At 30.5% G+C, this 21,233-nt stretch overlaps 3 protein-coding genes across 3 annotated transcripts; 2 read left to right on the forward strand and 1 right to left on the reverse strand.

The window, feature by feature from the left end:
• The first annotated feature begins 6,626 nt into the window (after positions 1 to 6,626).
• LOC101210596 (glycolipid transfer protein 3) lies at positions 6,627 to 9,573 on the forward strand. The gene is made up of 6 exons (XM_011660825.2): positions 6,627 to 6,918; positions 7,030 to 7,085; positions 7,156 to 7,271; positions 8,261 to 8,396; positions 9,093 to 9,236; positions 9,321 to 9,573. The coding sequence occupies exons 1-6, from the start codon at positions 6,732 to 6,734 to the stop codon at positions 9,354 to 9,356; spliced, it is 675 nt and encodes a 224-aa protein (XP_011659127.1). The 5' UTR covers positions 6,627 to 6,731; the 3' UTR covers positions 9,357 to 9,573.
• Positions 9,574 to 13,608: 4,035 nt separating this feature from the next.
• LOC101213429 (uncharacterized protein C57A10.07) lies at positions 13,609 to 19,320 on the forward strand. The gene is made up of 3 exons (XM_011660826.2): positions 13,609 to 14,465; positions 15,315 to 15,439; positions 18,691 to 19,320. The coding sequence occupies exons 1-3, from the start codon at positions 13,868 to 13,870 to the stop codon at positions 19,009 to 19,011; spliced, it is 1,044 nt and encodes a 347-aa protein (XP_011659128.1). The 5' UTR covers positions 13,609 to 13,867; the 3' UTR covers positions 19,012 to 19,320.
• Positions 19,321 to 19,436: 116 nt separating this feature from the next.
• On the reverse strand, positions 19,437 to 20,923 carry LOC101213184 (pathogen-related protein). The gene is made up of 4 exons (XM_004139625.3): positions 20,743 to 20,923; positions 20,267 to 20,399; positions 19,884 to 20,185; positions 19,437 to 19,790 (listed from the first exon to the last, which is right to left on the reverse strand). The coding sequence occupies exons 1-4, from the start codon at positions 20,878 to 20,880 to the stop codon at positions 19,641 to 19,643; spliced, it is 723 nt and encodes a 240-aa protein (XP_004139673.1). The 5' UTR covers positions 20,881 to 20,923; the 3' UTR covers positions 19,437 to 19,640.
• Positions 20,924 to 21,233: the final 310 nt, after the last annotated feature.

Here is a 21,233-nt window from a genome sequence, read left to right on the forward strand (position 1 = left end):
GTTAATTGAAGTTAGAGTCTATTATCATGTAAATATAGGTTGATATATACCTGTATAAAACTTATATAAAGTTTGTTTAATGAAAAAGGTTGTACTTAGTTTGTGTTTAAGTTATGTGTGTTAGCTTCCACTTGTATTTAATTTAAAGGTTAAGTGTCAGTTGTTGTCGATAAGAAGGGGGAGATATCAATTGACTTCACATCATCTCTTGAGACGAGTGTAGATGATCCGAGAAGGGGTGTGACACGGAGGACGTGCAGCACTCAGGCTTCGTTGAACAGAGACTTCGAGCTTTTTTTTTTTTTAATTAGCACAACTTCCAAGGAAATCCTATATAAAAAATAATAATAATAATAACCCTTTATTGCTTTTTCTCATTATCTTTTTCCATTTTCTTCTCCCCAAACAAATAAATATATACTTACATATACATATTTAATCAACTCTCTCTCTTCCTTTTAACTTTATCTCTTCCCTCACATCAACCATTCCCTTCCTCTTTAAATATTTTTTAGCAACTATCTTTCCTTTTCATCATCAAATATAAATATACATCCAATACAGTTTTCACTAATATCCACCTTCTTAATTTAAAATACATATCACATACATGTATACTTAATCAATTTCAACTAAAATAACACTTAATATCAACTCAAGCATAAAATAAAATTAATATAATTAAAATAGAACTTATCTTAATTTTGGGGTGTTACACAAGACGACTCAAAAATCTTAAAGAACATCTTAGACCAACTTTCTTTATAAATATATCATTATGATTGACTTCATGTAAGGTGACTTGAGTCTACTCTCAAACTTTCTCTACCTTTCACGTTCTTTCACTTTTTGACTTATATGTCAAATGTGTGACAATTAATTACACCACATTGATGTACATGTAACTTTCTCTTTTGTCGGCCACGTTCTTCTATTTTTCAAACAAATTCACTAATAGTGTTATTGTGAAGAACAACTACATTTATCCTTATCCAAAATTTGGATAAGGATAAGGATAAATATAATATAAGATCTATATTTTCAACTCGTTTTTCATTTACAACAATTTTTTCTTTTAATTTCATTGGTGCAATGTAATATATTTGACATTTTTAAAGTTTAAAAAACTCACACATATGATAGGATTTGGTGTTTAATACAATCTTCACATTCAAATTTGTGTTAATTAAGCAAAAACCAGTCTGTGGGTAGTTGGACTCTTAAACTTTCAAAATTAAAATTAAGCCCTTAAACTTATTCAAAATTTAAAATTTGACTCTTAAATTTGCATAGATGTATCAATTGTGCTAATTATATAAGTTTGAAGATTCAATATTTTTATCATTTTTTGGTCCAATTTTTATCATTTTGTAAGTTTGAGAGTCCAATTTTAATACTTCCAGAAGTTTACAGGTAAATTTGAGGATGTAATTGCAATTATTTAATAATGGAACATTTTTGCAATTGATCAGAAAACCAAAATGATAAGTGGTGGGAATGGTTGGGCTAATTAATAAGGTTAAATATTAGAATTAATCCTAAGTAGAAGAGAAGTTTAGAGTTTATCATGCTAAAATCCAACGCCATCCATCCATCCATCCTTCCATCCATACATACATACATATAATTGCATTCAATTATATGGAAAAAGAAGAGAAGTATTAATTAAATGAAAAATTAATTAGCGTTAAGCTATTTTAATGACGAAACAAATCCATATACTCAATTCCTTTGCAAAAGCCTCAGATACATGCACGGAATAACTGTACTCTCCTCTCTTATCCTTCATTATAATTATTTATTTTCATTTTTGTTTTTATTCATTTCAAATTTTCCTTTGATACCATTCATTAATTTAAATTTAAATCTCATTTAGGTTCATGAATTTGAACTTTGATGAAGCTTCTATTTTGACTTCCAAAGTTTAAAACATCTTTTTTTCCCTCCTAAGTTGGGTTTTGGAATCAAATTAATCACCATTTTAATTATTTTTTATACCTTTTCTATAATGTCGTATCTTTCCACCGTTTGAGATTAATAATACTAAAATATCACTAAATAAACACAAATAAAATTATAAGTATTTATCATTCTGGAATTTTCTTGTATTTAAAAATCGTTCTAGCTAAATTAGAACATAAACAAAGATGACAATAGTTTTGACCGGTTGCCTCCAGAATAATTTTGCATGTCCGAATGAAAAAGAGGGAAAAAATTAGAAGAAGACATAGTTAGTGGGAGAAATGTAGTTTCAGAATAGATCAAAAGAATCATTAAAAGATTAACCAATAAATTATGGGGAATAATAACCAAGAAGAACAAATAGGGTTTTGTCCAAAGTCTGTGGAGTAAAGTAAAATATATTTTTTTTTTTTAAAAAAAAAAAGAAGAATCGGACTACAAATAGAATATTTAAAAGCTTATGGGACTAAACTTGAATGAGGAAAGAGGATTAGTCTTAAAGATGAGGATTTAATACCTTAATCCTTAAAATTACTAATAATATGGCTGAAAACATTTTCATTATTCTAATTTTTCATTTTAGAAACATAAACAATACTTTAACTTATTGATTAAAATATGGTTGACTACATTATTCCATTATTGGTAAAATTATGAAATGTATAATCAATTTCAAGTATTCCATTCATACATGTATACATATATATAAGTAAAGACAAGTTTCATAATTTTAAAAAAGAAATTAATAATACTTTAAAAAACATTCCAAAATACATCCATTGACAACTATTGTCTTATAATTTCATGATTTTGAGAAAATTATGATAAAGAAAAGAAGCAATGGATAAGCTAAAGAAATTGTAAGCTAAATTCAAACAACACAGCAACAGCAAAATCTTTGAAAGATACATTTCATTGAAATATGAATTTCAATTGAAAAATGCCAATTAGTTATAGACAATTGACACTTGACCAAGAAAGAGAAACTATATATTATTGGACATACTAAAATATTTAATCACCAATATAACATAAGAAAAAGAAGGGTGATGTATATGTATCACTAGAGATGATCTTATGAAGTTTCACCAATTTATTTATTGTTTGTTTGTATTCAAATGACACAGAAACAAATATATATAGTTTAGTGCTACCAAGATGTTCTTTTCTTTTTCTTTTGATTAAATATATTTTATAGAACTTAATTAATATCTTGATTTTGTTAAGAAGGGAAAGCTAATCTTTTTCATTTGTTTTTTTCAAAAATAAAAAAAAATTGATAAATTATTTACCCTTCTTAATTAATTACAACTAATTTTTCTATTAAAGTATAAATATTTTGTTAAATGATGTTCTATTTTTTATATTTTCTTTTATCAATATTGTCATATTGATATAAAAATAAATAATCATCTTTTAAAAATTATAAATTGTAGTATCTATTTTCTTCTCATTTCAAGTTAGTCTTCTAACTTTTAAATATTTATTTTTACATAATAAAAGTAATATGTAAAGATTAAGTTTTATATTGATTATGTTATTTAATAAGTAGAAGATGGAGCAGAATAATATTACTTTCTTTCATTTATGATTTTTTTTTCCTAAGAACACTCTCATTTGGATTTACCCTAGCTAAAAATAAGAATAAAACAACAGTGGACATGTTAGATAAATAAATAGAGACATTGTAAAAAATAGGGAAAATGAATTGAAAGTGTTTAACAACTCTAACAAAAGACTTAGATGACAATCAAATTTTTTTATAGTTTAGTTTTTTCTATATTTAAAAATGTGTTTGATAATATTTCTTTTTCTATTTTCTATTTTTGTTATTTTTTTAAGAAACAATATTATTTTATACCTATTATTTTTACCTTTTCCAAACAAACATTTGAACTTTTTAATTAAATTAAAAAAAGTATTTATAAACTTAAAATATTTATAAATTGAACGTAGTAAAATATCACAATCTATTGATGATAAATCATGATATATCAATATCTATATCATGATGATAGACATATGGTCGTCTATATTATTTTTATATTTATAAATATTTTTGTTCGTTTTTTATATTAAAAAATAGGTCAACTATATATATTATATTATTTGATTCTCTTAAAACAAAGGATAGAAAATGAACGTTATTTCCAACAAAGGAACATAAAGATTGGAATAATAATAATTATTATTATTATTATATACATTTTATTTTATTTTAAAAAGTTTTGTCGCAGATTATGGTTACGAATCCAAACTAAATGAATTTGACTTTTTTTAAATTTCATCTTATATATTATTTTGCAATTTTGCAATTTATTTTAATAACTGGAATTTTAAAATTTAAAATAAAACTTTGAAATATGTGTATTTACATGTTACTTTAATTAATTTGTATATCTATACACACTCTGCTGTTCAACAAATCAACAGAACATAACATGCCACTTTTCATACAATTTTCATTCATCTTATAAAACAATATTATCATTAATAGCCACATTTAATAATGATGAATATATAGCCAAAATGAAAAAGTTCACACTTTAATATAAGTTTTCTTTTATCAGAACATTAAGAGCTTCTAACTGAATTAGGTTGAAGAGTTTTTTTTAGATCTAATCCTATTGTTATAAGTTGTAAATTCTGTCATTCCAAATAATTCTTATTAAAAAAAGCATTGGATTAGTTTGAATTAGTCATGTCATTTTTACAGTATAAAAAAGATAGAAAGTCCGTGCATAAATTTTTTTGATTTAATTACTTTTATAGAAAATTAAAATTAACAACTTGATTTCAATTTACATCGTCACAAAACTTTTTAATTTCTAAAAGGTTTAGGTTGGGTTTGTTCGGCTTGGATTTGATTATTTTAGGTGAATACATGAATCAATCAAACTCATAAATTTTCATTTATTTGAACCAAACTCAATCCAAAAAGTTTGAGTTTATCAATATTTACATGTTATTGGTTTTTTTCTAACACGCCTAGTTCTAACTTTCAACCTAAAAAAGTAACTGATATTCACACCAAATATTGGACTTGAAGATAATCTAGCATGGATACTTTTTTTCTCTTTACATGATTTTGTATATTGTTGGCACCAACATATTTATTAGGGACGTTTACAAAAATATCAAAATCTTTTATCACTACATTTTCTAAGTTGTAAAAGTAGCAAATTTAAAAACGGATAGTCTTCTGATAACCATACGATATATCTAATTACTTTGTTATATTTGTCATATTTGTAATATGCAAAAAAAAAAAAAAAAGAGTATTATGGATTGTTTTTTTTTCTTTCTTTGTCATTTGTTGCAATTTTTCTATTTAATTATATGTTAGAGGACTCAAGCCCCCTCTCAATTTTATGCTCTTTATATAAAAAATGAACTAATTATCCTCTACCACTTTCATACCCAAGTTCAAGTTTTTATATTTTTTTTATAGATTATTTTTATTAAATTCTAAAGTTTATCTCATCAACAAAATTTATGAACAATCAAGTACCGGTTACGAAAACTCTTCATTTTTCATATTTAGTACATGTATTTATTTATGATTATTTACGATTTTGACCCTAAGATTCAGAGAAATGCAATTTATACACTCTAACTTTAAGGGTGTTGTTTGTATTTAGAAAACACGCATTCCCTCTAATAATATTATTCTCCATCTGTCTTGTAAATGCTAAATAACACACTATTAGTCAATCACGCATATTTTTGTGTTGATCACTATACGTTTTTCTTTTTTGTATTCTTTAATTGTTGATTGCTTAACATCCATGCATGACATCTTTTTTGTTAGCGTTTACTTAAAAATAGAAACGGAAATTTCTTAAGAACATGTTTGGTTACACATTTGTCTTTTTCAACTAAAAAATTAATTTTTAAAAAATATGAGTAAATAATTTACTTTTTTATTTCTTAAACAAGAAATTTGTTTTTAAAATTAGGAAGAAATTTTGAAGGAAAAAAACGGGTAAAAGATATACTTTGTTTTTCAAAATACATACGATTTTTTTAGTAAACAAAAATTGTAAAACAAAATTTAACGAAGAGACCAAACAAAAATAAAAAATTGAAATGATTATCGAACCCAAAAACACCTAAAACATATTAAAAACTAAGACCATAGTTTATCCTACCATGATCTCATACAAGAATAATATGACTGCACAAATCAAGAAATGGTCCGTCAAATTTATATATTTTTATTTAAAAGATTAAAAAATAGTATATTTAAAATTTTATATATTACACCATAGAAATAAATGGAGAATTGAAAAAAAATGAGAAAGAGAAAAAAATATTTGACAAAATAAACCTTTAATGAATTTTGTGTTTTAAGTAATTTTGTTTTATTAAGTCTAATAATTTGTGAATTTTTTTTTTTATATAGAAAAACGTTGGATTAAATTAGAACAAAAGAAATTAGATTAGTGGAGGTGTAGATTGATGAATTATTTATTATGAATTACCAAAGTAATTAACGTGCGGATGGTAGTTAGAATTCGTTATTTTGTGTAAGGTAAAACTACCAATTGAGAAGGTGTTTTAATTAGGATATAAAAAATTAAGAATAAGCGTTGAGATTTAAACTATATATATATAAATAAATAAAAATGAAACGCAGCAGAGAAATGATTCAAAATTAAATAAATATTAATGAATTCAACTCTCTCTGATTTTCTATTCCACAAAGGCTCAGAATATAAACGGCACAGTTATATGAAAAGGAAGAAGGAAGAACTCTAAAATTAATAATGGAGAAATCCCCCATCAAGTCCGCAATTCAACAACTCTCCCAACTCCTAAACCTCAGACCCGAATCGTCCGGAGAAGATCGTCAGAGAAGCAGTACTCATAACGACGAAGATAGTGTCACCACTAACATCGCCATTCCCATCTTACCTTTCATTTCTCTCTGCAATTCTCTCATTCGCCTTCTTGGTTTGTCTTTTCAAACCTTTAACTTCGAAAGATCCATATCAGTTGAGCTGTAATGCTTATGTTTACGTTTAATAATCTATACTAGTATCTGGTTCTCAATCGTGATTGCAGATAAAATTGGGCCAACAATGGGAGTTCTAAGGCAAGAAATTCATCAGAACATTCAGGTTCGTGTTTTGTATAAAAATTAAGTAGTAATGGGAAGAGTCATTTGTAATGAATGGATAATTGTAGCAGAGATTTGAAATGGGGGAAGAACTGAGGGATTTGGTTGAGATATTGAAGAAGGAGGGAAGTGAAGGGACGGCCAGGAGCGGAAGCAGCTGCAGCAGAGCCTTCCTTTGGCTAATTCGGTAATTATCAAAAGCAAAATAATTATACACAGATTCAACTTTATGAAAATGATCATTCAGATTAATTTTAGGAGGTGGCCATTTAAGTCTTATTTTTATCTTATTCTTTTAATGGATTAAAATGGTCAGTCTTTTTTCTTGATCAAAGTTTAAAGTATATAATAATTCATTTATTAGATTAAAACAAACTATAGTTTCCTTAATTCTTTAGATTGATTTGTATGTGTGACAAAATGATAATTACCTTTTTATATCATTCACAGATTTCTAATATGGATTAAACGTAGCCTTTTGTTTTCCCATTGGCCATGTATATTCTAAATATAAGATTACATACAACTACACTTTTACACTTAATTAAATTAGTTAATTATTTAGGTGTTGGATAACCATTTTGTTTTTTTATCTTGAATTTTAAAAATTAAGCATATTTTCTCATTATCATTGTACCTTTCTTAAATACAATAGTTAAAATTTTTGCCAAGTTTCCAAAAATAATAAATTATTGAAAGTTACTTTTTGGAGTTGGAATAGTTACATATATATAGCAATTAAATTCATTTTATTGACACATATATAACAATATTTTTTTAAAAAATTAAATATAGCAAAATTTGTCAGAATCTATAGCAATAGTAGTCTATCACTCATAGACTACACCTGATAGAAGTATATCGTTGATAGACTTTGAATTATCACCCCTTAAATTATTGTACTCGTTACCTTTTTAGTTTCTATGATTTGGCTTGCTTTTTTAAATCATTGATAGAATGTAAATGAAAAAGAAGAAAATTATTCTAGATGAAAGTATGTGTTTATAAATTAAAATTTTGAAAACAAAAACAAAAACAAAAAAAATGATTAAAATTTTGAAAACAAGAACAGAAGAATAAAATGATTATTAAATGAGACCGAAATTGTTTTAATCGTTAATCAAGTAGTATGGTTATTAAATGATAAAAGAAATATGAGTTTTGGAATACATGTAGATCTCTAGATTTCACAGCAAAGCTATTGGAGAAGATGTTAGAAGAACCAGAGATGAACATGGAACAAGCAGTAGAAGAATCCTACAATCTAACCTTGAAGCCATGGCATGGTTGGATTTCATTGGCTGCTTACAAAGTAATTATCTCTTTTTAACTTTTTTTTTCACACTTCCTATAGATTATCTTTATGGGACTTTTTAGATATAGGAAAATGGATCAAATTATTTGTAAATTTTAGTAAATTTTATTTTACATTTTTTTATAGTACAAGATAAATTAGGATGATAAAAGTCTAACAATGTTTATCAGTAATAGAAATTAATACAAGTCTATTTCTGTTTATCAGTAATAGAAATTAATACAAGTCTATTTCAGGTAAATGTTGATAAAAGTCTATTAGAGAATAGTTTGTTTCACGAGTGTCCTAGATTTCTATGAAGTGGGCATCCAAACCATCATGTTCATTTTGTAGTATTATAAAATGTCTCGACATCTAGAGATCCTCGGAGTCGGGTATATTTTAGGATGTCTTGGAGAGGACATATGAACGGTTTTAGATGTGTTTGTGAAAGATGGGTTTCTAAATTCGTGGCATTTTCTTTTACATTTTTGTTCTTTTTTATTTTTTATTTTACAAATATGATAATTTAGACTATTATTTCAAATATGTAAGATTTCGATTATGTACGTTTTAAAGAAAAACATGCTGCTACTTCATGTTTACAGTGAGTCTATCATTTTCTATCTATTTGTATCAATATAATATAAAATAAAATAATTAGGAATTGACTCATTATCGAGTTCATCTAAATTAACATTGAAGTGGATGCAGATAGCTCTGAAACTAGTACCCGATAGAGCAACATTCATCAACATAATAATGGAAAATGATGATAGCTACAGCACCTTTCTTCAAGACATTCACACTTTGGTTCCTTTGCTTATGGCTTTTCTCCAACAGGCTCACTCCATTTTGGTACAAAAATTAAACCCTAAACTTCTTTTTTCAATTTCTTTTATAATTATCTTTCTTTTATTATTATTATGATTATATATGCAGAGATTGTATAACTTGGATCGTATAAAGTCTAAATGATTAACCGTTCTAATGGAGAAAGCAACAAGAACACCAACACTACTACTTGAAGCTAATGCTTATCGGCGTGGTGAATGTTAGATTTTTTTTTTTTTTTTTTGAGTTTTGTTGATGATTAATATTTGTTTATGTAATGTGCTCTTGTAATTATGTAATTTTGCATGACTCTTACTCTTCAAATTTTATATTAATCTTAAAACATTTTCCATCACCTCAATTTGTTGTTTAATGGTTGTTCATTTGGATCGTGGACAAAAATAATTGACTCTTTTTTTTATCAATTATGTATGGATAATGTCTGGGGTTTTAAAATGATAATTAATTAATTATGTTGTTACCTATTTTTGTCGATTTTTTAACTACATAAAATAATTGATTATTGTTTGATCTAAGGTTGGTTTTATATAAATTACATCCATTGTGTTTCATGATTTAACTAAGTTGGCTTCTGAATTATTATTTTCAAATATTGTACGGCTTTTTAAAACTTGAGTTGCATTTAGTGTGAGTTTTCAGCTGGGAAATTCTCCCAAATAACCTGAGTTTAATGTTTGCATTTTTTAAAAAGTTGTGAAAAAAAATAGGTGGATTGATCGTCCTTCATATTTAGGAAGTGTTCAAATTGTTCAAATTTTGGATCAAAGAATCTATTTTTGTTGGAAGGTATTGATCTTAAGGTAATTTGTATCTAACACAAACTTTAGGGTTGAAATCATATTAGTTTGGAGATTTGAGTGATTAAGAATTAGGAATACTCATGCTAAAACAGTTTCTAATTTCAATTGTTAGGAATTCCATATCATTTGGTATTAGAGCCAAAACGTTGTATTTTTTAAAACTTCAGTTCTGTTTTTATTTGTGTTCTTATTTCGAAGAGAAAACAATTAAAGTGCGGTAGTTGCCTGAATAAAAAAAGGCAACTTGAAAATTATAAAAAAAAAATAATGTTTACTTTGATGAGTAGCAAAATTTTATTTTAATTCTAAATATGGAAAAAACGGAAAAATTAAATAAAAAATTATTACAAAAAGAACTTAAATGGCTTTACTCAGTAAAAATCACACCTAGAATACATTCATCGTAAAACCATAAATACACCATAATTAATTACGTCACACATTCTAAAACAAACAACAAATCAAAATATTCAAAACCTTTTTATATTTTTCCAAGAAAGAAACCTAAAACATTAAAAAAAATCCTCAAATCCCTAAATTCCCTCCCAAATCCTTCCATTTTTTCATCTCCATTGAGGATCAACGTTAACCTTCCCTCAACCAAGAAACATCCATAGAGCTAGAATCGTTGAAAGACTAGTAAAAGATTATCCATCTAATAAATTCAAATAAGTATTAAGAATATGAAAAAAGAGAAAAGTGAAGGAAGAACAAGGGTGAATGAAAGGTTAATGGCTGCTAAATTAACTGATTCGAGAAACCGACAACAAAAGAACCAATATCTCTAACAAATAAGGACGAGGTATGCATTTCATCTCTTTCGCCAAATGTGACAAAAAAAACTGATGTAATTGTTTGGTAATCTTACTTTAAAAATTAAAAAAAAAAATACATAAATAGTTAGAACCAAATGAAAAAATAATCAAGAAGACTATAAGGCACCACTAAGAGTTGCAACGGAATAAAAATATGCATAGCAAATAATGCATACCACATAACTAATATAACAAGAACTATAAACTTGCTTCCCACGACCAAATAACTTAACTCAAACTATTTTGTATCAATATGCATATTATAATATCTACGACAGGAAATAAAACGATACAAATGGTTGGAGGATCAACAGGCAAGCGTAGTCGTCTAAAAACTTAACAAAACAAAAAAGAGAATGGGACGAAGATAAAAATGAAAAAGGATCAAAAGCGTAGTAATTTATTTTTGTTGAATGTATTTTTTAAGAAATACCATGTAATTCAAAACCACGACTAACATATGTAGGTACAAAAAAGAAACAACGAACTAACGATGAACAAAAAGAGCAAGAGAAACAAGAAGATTAGAAGGTATAATATCAATAAAGTAGTACTTACATTCAAAAACATATATTTTATTTCATATAGTATGAATATAAATATTAAGCAAACAATGTTAATGTCACGACATGTCCAAGATCACTTCCTACAATCAATGGAAGCATGACTGCCTAGACACCCAATGCATATCTCCATTCGAGATGGTACGTTGAACTCCTAGTAAGCAAAATTAACGCAACAATCAATTAAATTCAAGATGAGAGCTCAACTAGAAAACACAAATACTTCATTGATGATGGGTAAAAGAGCACATTTAATTGAGTACAAGTTCCTTTAAACTAACATAATACATAATATCAAAATATTAGTTTGACTCTTCTCACCTAGCTTCTACATGTTATGCAAGTTGACAATGACCACCTACCAAGATGATGTGATTGATGTATGACATGTTAGGTGATCAAGATGGCAAGACAAAAGCTAGATGTTCCTCACTACCTGAAGGGAGGGAGGGAGGGAGATAAAACAAAAGATTTGAAATATTAGACAAAAACGTCTAGTGAGTGAGATCTTTTACCAGTACATTGAATAATTAAGTTTTTGTCATAACACGTTATAAATCATTTCGCTAAACCAAACGATATAAAAAATTAAGCATTTTAATAACAATAGAATTGAGTTCAAATCCCATTATCTCAACACGTTTAGACAATTTACATGACCCAAATCTTTATCAACAAATAGTTATAAATCATATGAAAATTATTCCTTTCAAATCAGTAAGAGTAAATCATATTTCACAAGCATGCATCATTAAATCATATTGCAGAATTGCTCTGTGTTTTCAATTACGTCTTTGTACTATTTCCTTAGCTCAAGCGTTCACCACACTCTTTTGTTGGGTTGTGACTATGTGGAGTAATCTCAACCGGATAGCAATTGACCATCAATTCTATCATGCCTAACGCATCTTCCACTACCAGATCACACAACAAGCAAAGGGCATCTCATACCAGATTACACAACAAGTATGAGGCATCTTATATATTCTAGATCACATAGCAAGAATAGGACATTGATAACATGTATAAATACTCATTATTATAGCTTCTTTTATTAGAATAATGAGGTCAAAATGCATAAGAAGAGGATGTGGCGCTACATTGTTCAAGCCTTGGAATCAACTCTTAAAAGAGCAATTTATCTATTACTCTATCTATAAAGAAGGAGTGAATTCCTTCTTGTGTAGATGTGTTTCCAGCTCCCCAATCAGACAAATCCAAGAAATTGTATGCATATTGAGTTGGCAACATAGGTTACTCTCACCCATGCAAATCAAAGGACCTTCTTGAGTTCACAACTCACTGAGAATTTAGGTCAAGTGCTTATGGTCATCCTCATGAAATGTGGTCTCAACCAATAACAATGTTAATAAGAGAGACTATCCATTTTATGGTCCTATCTTATACAAACTCTTTGTATAGAATACCTTGCCCTAATATCTCGACATGAATGATTATGATCAAATCATTTGTAGCACTTTAAAACAATTGTAACAACTACAAAGCAAGTCGTATTCGTAGTTTCATCAGGATAAGGTATCCAATCTTATCCATCTACTACAAATCATTTAGGTTATCATTTAAAGTGCATAATCCACTTGTATGTCATCAAATATATGTTGGACATATGTGTTGAGGTTATAGAAGATAACCTTGAATGTTAGTTTATTGGTTTTGTGGGTTAATGCAATTAACTGTCAAATAAAATAAAACACTTTACTTTATTAGATAAATAAAATGTTTAAATAATACAATTACAAACTACAAAACTAAATTTAGGACATCAACCCCAATCGGCTTCACACCTCTTTCTCCCTCATTTTTTTTCCTTTGTGTCTTGACATCACCATGTCCATGCGATCAACTCTGACACTACTAACTCCAATGAAAAAAGAAGAATGTGAATGAAGATAGAAAGAGCTAGAGAGTGCGAGAGCAAGAGCATAAAAAGCAACTTCGTGAGATGGACGAGACAAACAATAATCAGATTTGGGCTAGAGCAATATTGAGCGACACCGATTTTGAGTGAGATCAACAAGAGCAAGACTACTTTTTTACGTGTGTACAAATATATTTTGATAATTTCACTTGAATTTGACCCTAGGAAAGGTTGATACAACACATTTTTCAAAACGGAGTGATTTGGCATTTTTTTCACCAATTTTTGGGTTATTCATGCGGCAGACTTTTTTATTTCTTCACCTGGAAAAAAGGTGCGAAATTTAATGTTCTGTTTTGTTCGACTTCCCTCTTCCTAGCTTCAAAGTTGATTTGTTTGTTCTACATGGAATTTTGGACTCTCTTGCACGTAGATCTGCTCAGCTTCTTACCCCTTTCATCCTAATATTCTTTCAATTTGATGATTGTTCAAGGGATCACTCATCGACAGAATCAAACTCTCAATTTTGGCTTTCGGGTATGTTCAATTTAATCCCACCACTTGGATTTGTCATATCATGAGCAATTTTTCATATGGGTCACCGAGTCCTAAGTCCTTCAATGCATATCCAAGAGGAGGCGACTTGGATTTAGAATCTGGAGCAACCCTGAAAAGAATTCGCAAGTCCAAAAGTTCCCAAATCTATCTCGTTAGAATGCTTAAATCTGTTGGTAACCGTATCCACTACTATTACAAGTTGCACCCAGTTATAGTCCTGTTCATCTTTTTGTCAATTGGGGTGACACTTCTTATGATCCTGTCTGTGTACGAAAGTCATTATCGGATGGCGAATTATTACGGGAAATTGAGTGTAGTTTCTGAAGCATTCCCATTTGCGAAGCTTCAGAATCTTGTTATGGTTGCGGGTCATTCGGTTTATGTTAGTAGCAGTTGTGAGAAAGTTGAGAAGGAAGATTCTTGGGTTTTGGAATCGTATCAGAAGCATCCAGGCCAAGCTGCTACGTTTATTTCACATATTAAAGAGGGAGTTGAGATTGCAGCGATGGACGATGCAGCATTGTTGCTGTTTAGTGGTGGTGAGACTAGGAAAAATGCTGGTCCCAGAAGTGAGGCACAGAGTTATTGGGCTGTTGCTGAATCAAAAGGATGGTTTGGTAAAGCATTTCTTAAATCTTGTTGGCTTGTTATTGCTATCGTGGTCATAGGCTGAATGATCAAGCACATGATTTTTTCCTCATTTATTTCTTTAAGTTTTGTTGTATTGTTCATCTACTTGATTTACAGTAGACCTCTGGTAGTGTGATTCTTGATCTTAAACTAGTTTTCAAATTTTTTTTAATACAAATCGTTGATGGTTTTCAACTTTGGTGCAGCCTGTTGATATAGGAACTAATAAATGGAATGTATTTGTTACTCTTTTGTGTTTCTTTTCTACTCAATTATGTTGTTCATTTGCATAGATTCCTTTTGTGTACTTTTCATCTATTTCAATTGCTTCTATCCTATCCTTCCTTCTTTTTTTTTTGGAGTTTGCAAAAACAGCAAAAAAAAATTATGATAATAGGACCCAAAGTTACTACATTTTCTAAATTGCAAAAGTAGTAAATTTAAAAACCGATAACCCTATGATAGTCCTCTGATAACCCTTCTATAGCCCTTTGATATCACTAATTACTTTCAATATGCAAGAGGTGCCATGGGCTGTTTTTTAAATGTTTTTGTCATCTGATGCAATTTTCCTTTTTTTTATCTCAATGAAAATGAATAGAGACTTTATTGACAGGTGATATTTTATTTATGAATGTTTTAATACTAAGTTGATTCAATTGGAGTTTTTTCCATTTATTTTAGAGTAAAGTTATAGTCATTCAAAGTATGTTTCATGTGTCAAATATGATCATTTAACAGTGTATGTTTACTTGGAAAGATCATAGAAACTATAGTATATATCACAATTTGAATGCTATTCATGAATATCTTACAAATTGTGCTAATCTTTATAGGAAATAAAGAGAATGTGAGGTCAAGAGCACTCACAGAGGAGCATGCGCGGGATAGCTTTGAGAATCTTCTATTCAGCATTTGTCGGTTCCGAGAGCTAACTGGGAAATATCCTCAAAACATTACCGTAAGTCATTTTACTCAAACAAAGTAGAGAAGAAGACAGATGCAAAGTATACCTAGAAAATTCTAGTACAGGTTGAAAAAACCATGATAGAAGTCGCTCTTATTATTTTCTAATAACCAAAAGAGTACAAGTGGGAAGAATATATATAGGCTATAATAAGCACTAACAAAAAAGGAAATAAAACTATAGTACAATAAATTACACAAATACCTTGGGGCTATAAACGCTCCACTAGCCCCTAATTTCCAATACATATACATGAATCTTTGAGACATAAAGAGAGGTTGCTAGCAGTTGATATAGATTAGAGAGGAGAGGATCATTCATTCTTTTATGACACCATGCTATGTGATCGCTAATATTTCATCCTACAATGTCAATCATCCTCAGTTCAAAAGTTAATGTACAGGAGACATGGCATTAATTTTCATGAAGCCCCTTGTTATTTTCAAGTACAATGGATTATTTTGTTAATTGAGTAATTGTAGTCACATGGTATTGCAAATTGTTGGGTGGTGCATCTGATGAAGTGAGTCCACTGTCAACAGATTGCATTTATTTAGGAGAATTTGTTAGTTGATCTGTTGATTTATTACCAAGAATACATTTTTTTACAGTATTATGTAAGGGAACTAATGTGGGGTTTAGGAGTAGTAATATGGTATTAGTAAGGGCCTAAGCTTATTGTTGTACGAGCCTCATCCCTTTGAGTGGATCGGTGAGGGATTGAGAGGCACTTCTAGAAATCCATGGAAAGTGATAGTGTCTAATTTTTCTCTTCTTTCTTAGTTTATTCTCATTGTGGTTGGAGACGAGAGGGGTACTTATTTTTGGGACAAATGCTTGGGCTATAAGACCCCTTTGCTCCTTATTCTCTCGTCTATGTTATTATCTTCCTTCAAGAATTTCTTGGTTGCTTTAATCCTCGGTTAGACAAATGTGTCATCATCCCCTTCATTCGGCCTTTGTTGTCCTCTAAGTCACTAACCAATAGGGCAATGTTTGATGTTGTGACTCCATTCTTCCCCCTCCTCTTTTCACCTTGGGGTGGGAGGGGTGATTCCCACCTTTGACATCCTAACTCTTTTAAAGCCTTTTCTTATGGCTTTTTTTCCATTGCTTATTTGATCCTTCCTTGGTGGGTGGTTCTATTCTCTCTTTTCCTTGGTTTGGAAGGTGAAAGTTCCCAAGAAGGTAAAATTCTTCATGTGGCAGGTTTTGAACAGAAGATTTAACACCTTGGATCAAATCTCGGCTAAACCTTCCTTGGTAGTTGGCGGCCTCTTTGTTGTAATCTTTGCAGGAGGGCGACCAAGAACTTAGATCATATCATGTGGAGTTGTGGTTTTGCTATAGTATTCTGGTGCAAGTTTTTTTGAGGTGGTGGGGTTAGCAGCTTTGTTTGACCTCAGAGTTGTAGCAAGGAGTAAGAGGAATTTCTCCTTCATCAGCCATGTCGTCATGAAGCGTGATCTTTGTGGCAGTCAAGTTAGGGTGTTTCCTATTTCGTGCGAGCTTTGGGACAAGAGAAGCAATAGAATCTTCCTAGGGCATGAGAGTTCATTTGGTGATGTTTGGTCTCTTGTTAGATTCTATGTTTTTCTTTGGCTTTGTTTCTTGGCGCTTTTGTAATTATTTGCTTGCTCAACTTTTCCTTCTTGTATGGAAAATATATATATTTAAAACATGTTTATCCTAATAAATGTGTCCTCATCGTGTCTGTGCCTTAGATTCTGAAAAGTTGGCATTTTGACATGTCTATGTTTTATCTTATTCATGTCTTGTATCCGTATCTGTATATGTGCTTTTTAGGGAGGAAGTGTGGAATTTTTTTAGAAGTTTGTTGGGCTAGTTTGAGACCACCGGTTGGAAATAAGATAAAAGGATGCTAAAGGAAAAGTAGCTAATTGCAAGGTTTTGTGGGATTTAGCTTGCTTATGAAGAAGGTGTCCAAGTGGAGTTTGTGTAGTTATGCTGTTTTTCCCCTCTTTTAGATACAGTTCAGTGTTTTCTTGCTATCCATGTTTGGGAGTCAAACTTAGACTTCCTAGGGTAAGCCAAAGCTCTGAAGTCTAATAAAATATTACAGATTAGTCAGAGAGAGTAACTCTGTCTTTATGAGAGAATATTGATTTTGTTGATATATTTTGAGCCGAGGAAAAACGTAGCTGGGGCAAGGCTTTCTTCACTCACCAAGAACATGGGATTTTTCTGCGTTTTCCTCTATATTATATACATTGTAGATTTTAGTTGCTGCTCTTTCCATTAGGTGATCAGCTTTTCTTTAAGAACCCTGGAAATTATCAGTTGTACACAAGACCGGTACTCGTGTATCAACAGTAGGGATTACTCATGGACTACATTCTACCTTCTCTGGTAGTAGAAAGCTAGAGATAAGGAAATTGAGCAAGAAATAAATTGGAATGAATTTGGGTGTTTAGCTCGGATTTAGTTGTGGAAAATGGGGAAGATGGAAGTAGGATGTGTTAAGTGGGCTACTCTTGATGGGTTTAGAAAAGTTGCTGTTCAATATATTGGGATTATAAGCTTAGACTAAGTAGTAAGTAGTATATTGATAGACTGGAGAACTTCAGGAGGCTGATACCCTATTAATCTATTTTTCTAATCGAGTCTGTGATTCCAGAAAGAATGTTTGAGTGGTTGAAAGATCCAGTGGGAAAGATTGTTGGTTCGACCGTGATTCATTAACTTAAACTTTTAGGTTTGGTGGTTCTTTAACATGGTATGAGGATGAGGTTTTGTTGTGTTATTAAATTTAGTGCAATCCAGTAGTTTAAGCCTTGTTATAACAGTTTTCTCAATTATATAATTTGTACATGACTGTCCACTTTTTTTATCTTTTTATTTGGGGTGGGGGTAAGCACAAACCAATCAGGTTAAAAAAGCTTCCAATCACGGCTATAGTTTGACTTTTGACAAGGGAGGACTGCATAGTCTGCATCTACACCAAGATAAAACAATTGCAATTACAAAGTTCAAACAATTATCAATAGGCTCCCTAGAAGCACCACAAATTTTGATGTTCCATTGCAACCAAATATATATATATGAAATAGCCATAATAATATTAAAAGCCTTGATCAAGGTCTTCCTGAATTACTAACAATGATGATCATCAGCTTCTTGTTTAGTCTGTTTTTGTTGTTAATTTGTAGGATAGTTGGTTGGTTGGTTAGTAGTTATATTTTCAAGCAATATTAGAAGTGCTACTAATTATGTTTGAATATCAGGTGGTAAGCTACGATTTTAAAGAGAAGAGATTTGCAAATCTGCATAGGTCTGCCATTAACTTTCCGAAATCAAGGTTTTTCTATGCCGGCACACCAGCTTCAATGACTTCGAAAGAAGCTGCTCTAAAGGGCGAAGCATTGGTACGAGCTCAGTTCCAAGATGATCCCTTTGGATGCCAAGGTTCTCTCTACCGCAAAAAGCTTGGACGAGACCCTTTTCATCGGTCGATACCTTATCCCAATGGCTGTCCTGAGATTGCTGGCCTTTTCAGATATTGCAGAACAGATCCTTATCCTGGATTCCTGCCATGGACTAAATGAGGTTTGTTCACACGTTTTTGCTCAGAGTTATACTGGGGATAATTGGTTTTGCCTAAACAAACCAGGTTAGATCTAACATTCTTAGTGGGAGCACACAACATGCCATTCTAAAGGATGTTTTCATATAATGAGATGAAACATGTGACATTTACTAGACAACTTGGTAGGATATAGTGTTTACATATGCAGCTATCATTGTAAGAACCTTCCACATTCTCCACATAGTCACTATCTTGTCCAAGTTTTACTCTATAGCCATATACTAATTATGAATGTAAAATTTTGTCCAAGTTACAAACTTTAACTTAATTACATATAGATTCTATTATTTCATGAGTTATAGAGTTATGGATGTGCCTCATCCTAGTTTTATCTAGTCATACTGAATAATGACACAACATGTTTATTAGACAAAGATTATTTGATCTGGCATAATAAGTGACACTATCATTGGAAGAAATTTGATTTGATACATTGCTGTGGGAAAATAACAATATAAATGCACTTGAAACCTTACTTTGTCATGCATGTCATTTTATTTTTGGTTAAAGCCTTAGCAATGGAACAGTTAATGGATATATTGGCCATTACAACATAGATGCAAGAGTTCATTCAAAGGGTTTTCTCCATTATCCCAAATTTTGTAGCATTGGACAGCTCGAGAGTTCCTTCCCTTTCTCAGCAGAATCATCCAGCTTAGGACCCTTCACAAGAGGTCCAAGCAACTGTGCAGGATCATAAAATTGCTCCACCTTCACGATCTTCTTATTCTCATCCAACTGTAAAAGTTCCAAAACCCAAAGATCAAAACCAATGAACACTTAGATGTTTTATATTATGATGAAAGATCAAAGTTCGTTTGCCTCTTTTACCTCAAAGATCCCAATGCCATACAACTCAATCAATTCACCTGTAGGAGCATGCCCTTTGTAAGGACCCTCCATGTATGCCCAATGCCTGAACTTGTACACAATCAGCGGTGGCCCCGTGTAAACCTGAACGATCTCAAGAGCAAACCCACGTGGAAAAGTTGAGGTGAAAAGTTTATTAGATGTCTCTGCTGTTTCTTGTTTCGGGTCGTACAATCTGTACTCTGCAGGAAGAGAAGTTTGAAGTGAAGCATTATACCCTCCTCCTAACTTTCTTTTCTCCTCCAAGGTGATGGGCTTCCTTCCTGTGAAAATAATGAAAATTTGAAATTTAGTTATTAAGAAAAGCCATTTGAAATATTGAGTCTTAGATTGGAGATTAATACCATTTAGACTGAAAGTTACTTTGTTGGGATCCATTATTTTGAAGTCCTCAGGTATTACTTTGTTGATATTTTCCACTTCCCAACTCTTCACCAAGTTTTGCACCTCTTCTTCTAGAGATCCGGGAGGCCAAATCTTCCAAATAACACCAGAGCACAAAAAGTAGAGATTAGATATATTTAGAGAAAATTCTGAATAACTTAGGCAGCACCTTTTCTAGAAAAGTGTCCATTTGAAAACACCTTAGAAGTATTTCAAAATATTTTGCGAAGGGTTTGAATCCTATCTTCATTTCTAACTTTTAGAACACTACTATTTTGTTTAGAGCTTGGACTTTCCAACCATTCAATTTGTGTATCTAAGACTTTAGACGTACACACAAAGACGACTATATGAATATCATATATGAGCATTTGAAAACTAAAGTAGAGATTTTGAAAAGGCATCGAAATGGTAAGGTTTAAGTGTGAGGGATAACCTTAGTTCTTCCTTGTTCAAAAAGCTTGTTAACAGCTTCATAGTTAGGCGGCGCTCCAAATTTCCATGTGGTGTTCTTCTCAACATCTCCATTCAATATCCACCGATAAGGATCTTCATTAGTTCCACTTGAACTCATTTTTTCTCCTTGTACTGAAGAAAAATTGAAGTGAAACCCTCAATTAATTAGTTCCACTATATAATTGGAGATTTGTGAATGTGATATTGGTAGGGCATGGAAGAAAAGTTGATGGTGGCCAGTAGTTTTTGTCATTGACTACGTCATAGTGCTTTGTTACCACCATCCAAGCAATTTCTATTCCTATGTTTTGATAGATCTTTGTTCATTTTCTTGAGTGGGGTCAAATTGAAAAGAGGCCAATTCTAAACCAAATACTTCAACTACAATTTATTTGTAATTTTTTGTTTGGGAAATTGCAATTGATAACCATTTCAAATAATAGTAAGGATATAGTAAAAATTTTAAAAAAT

This window comes from Cucumis sativus, chromosome 7, assembly GCF_000004075.3.
Source record: "Cucumis sativus cultivar 9930 chromosome 7, Cucumber_9930_V3, whole genome shotgun sequence".
Classification (NCBI taxonomy): domain Eukaryota; kingdom Viridiplantae; phylum Streptophyta; class Magnoliopsida; order Cucurbitales; family Cucurbitaceae; genus Cucumis; species Cucumis sativus.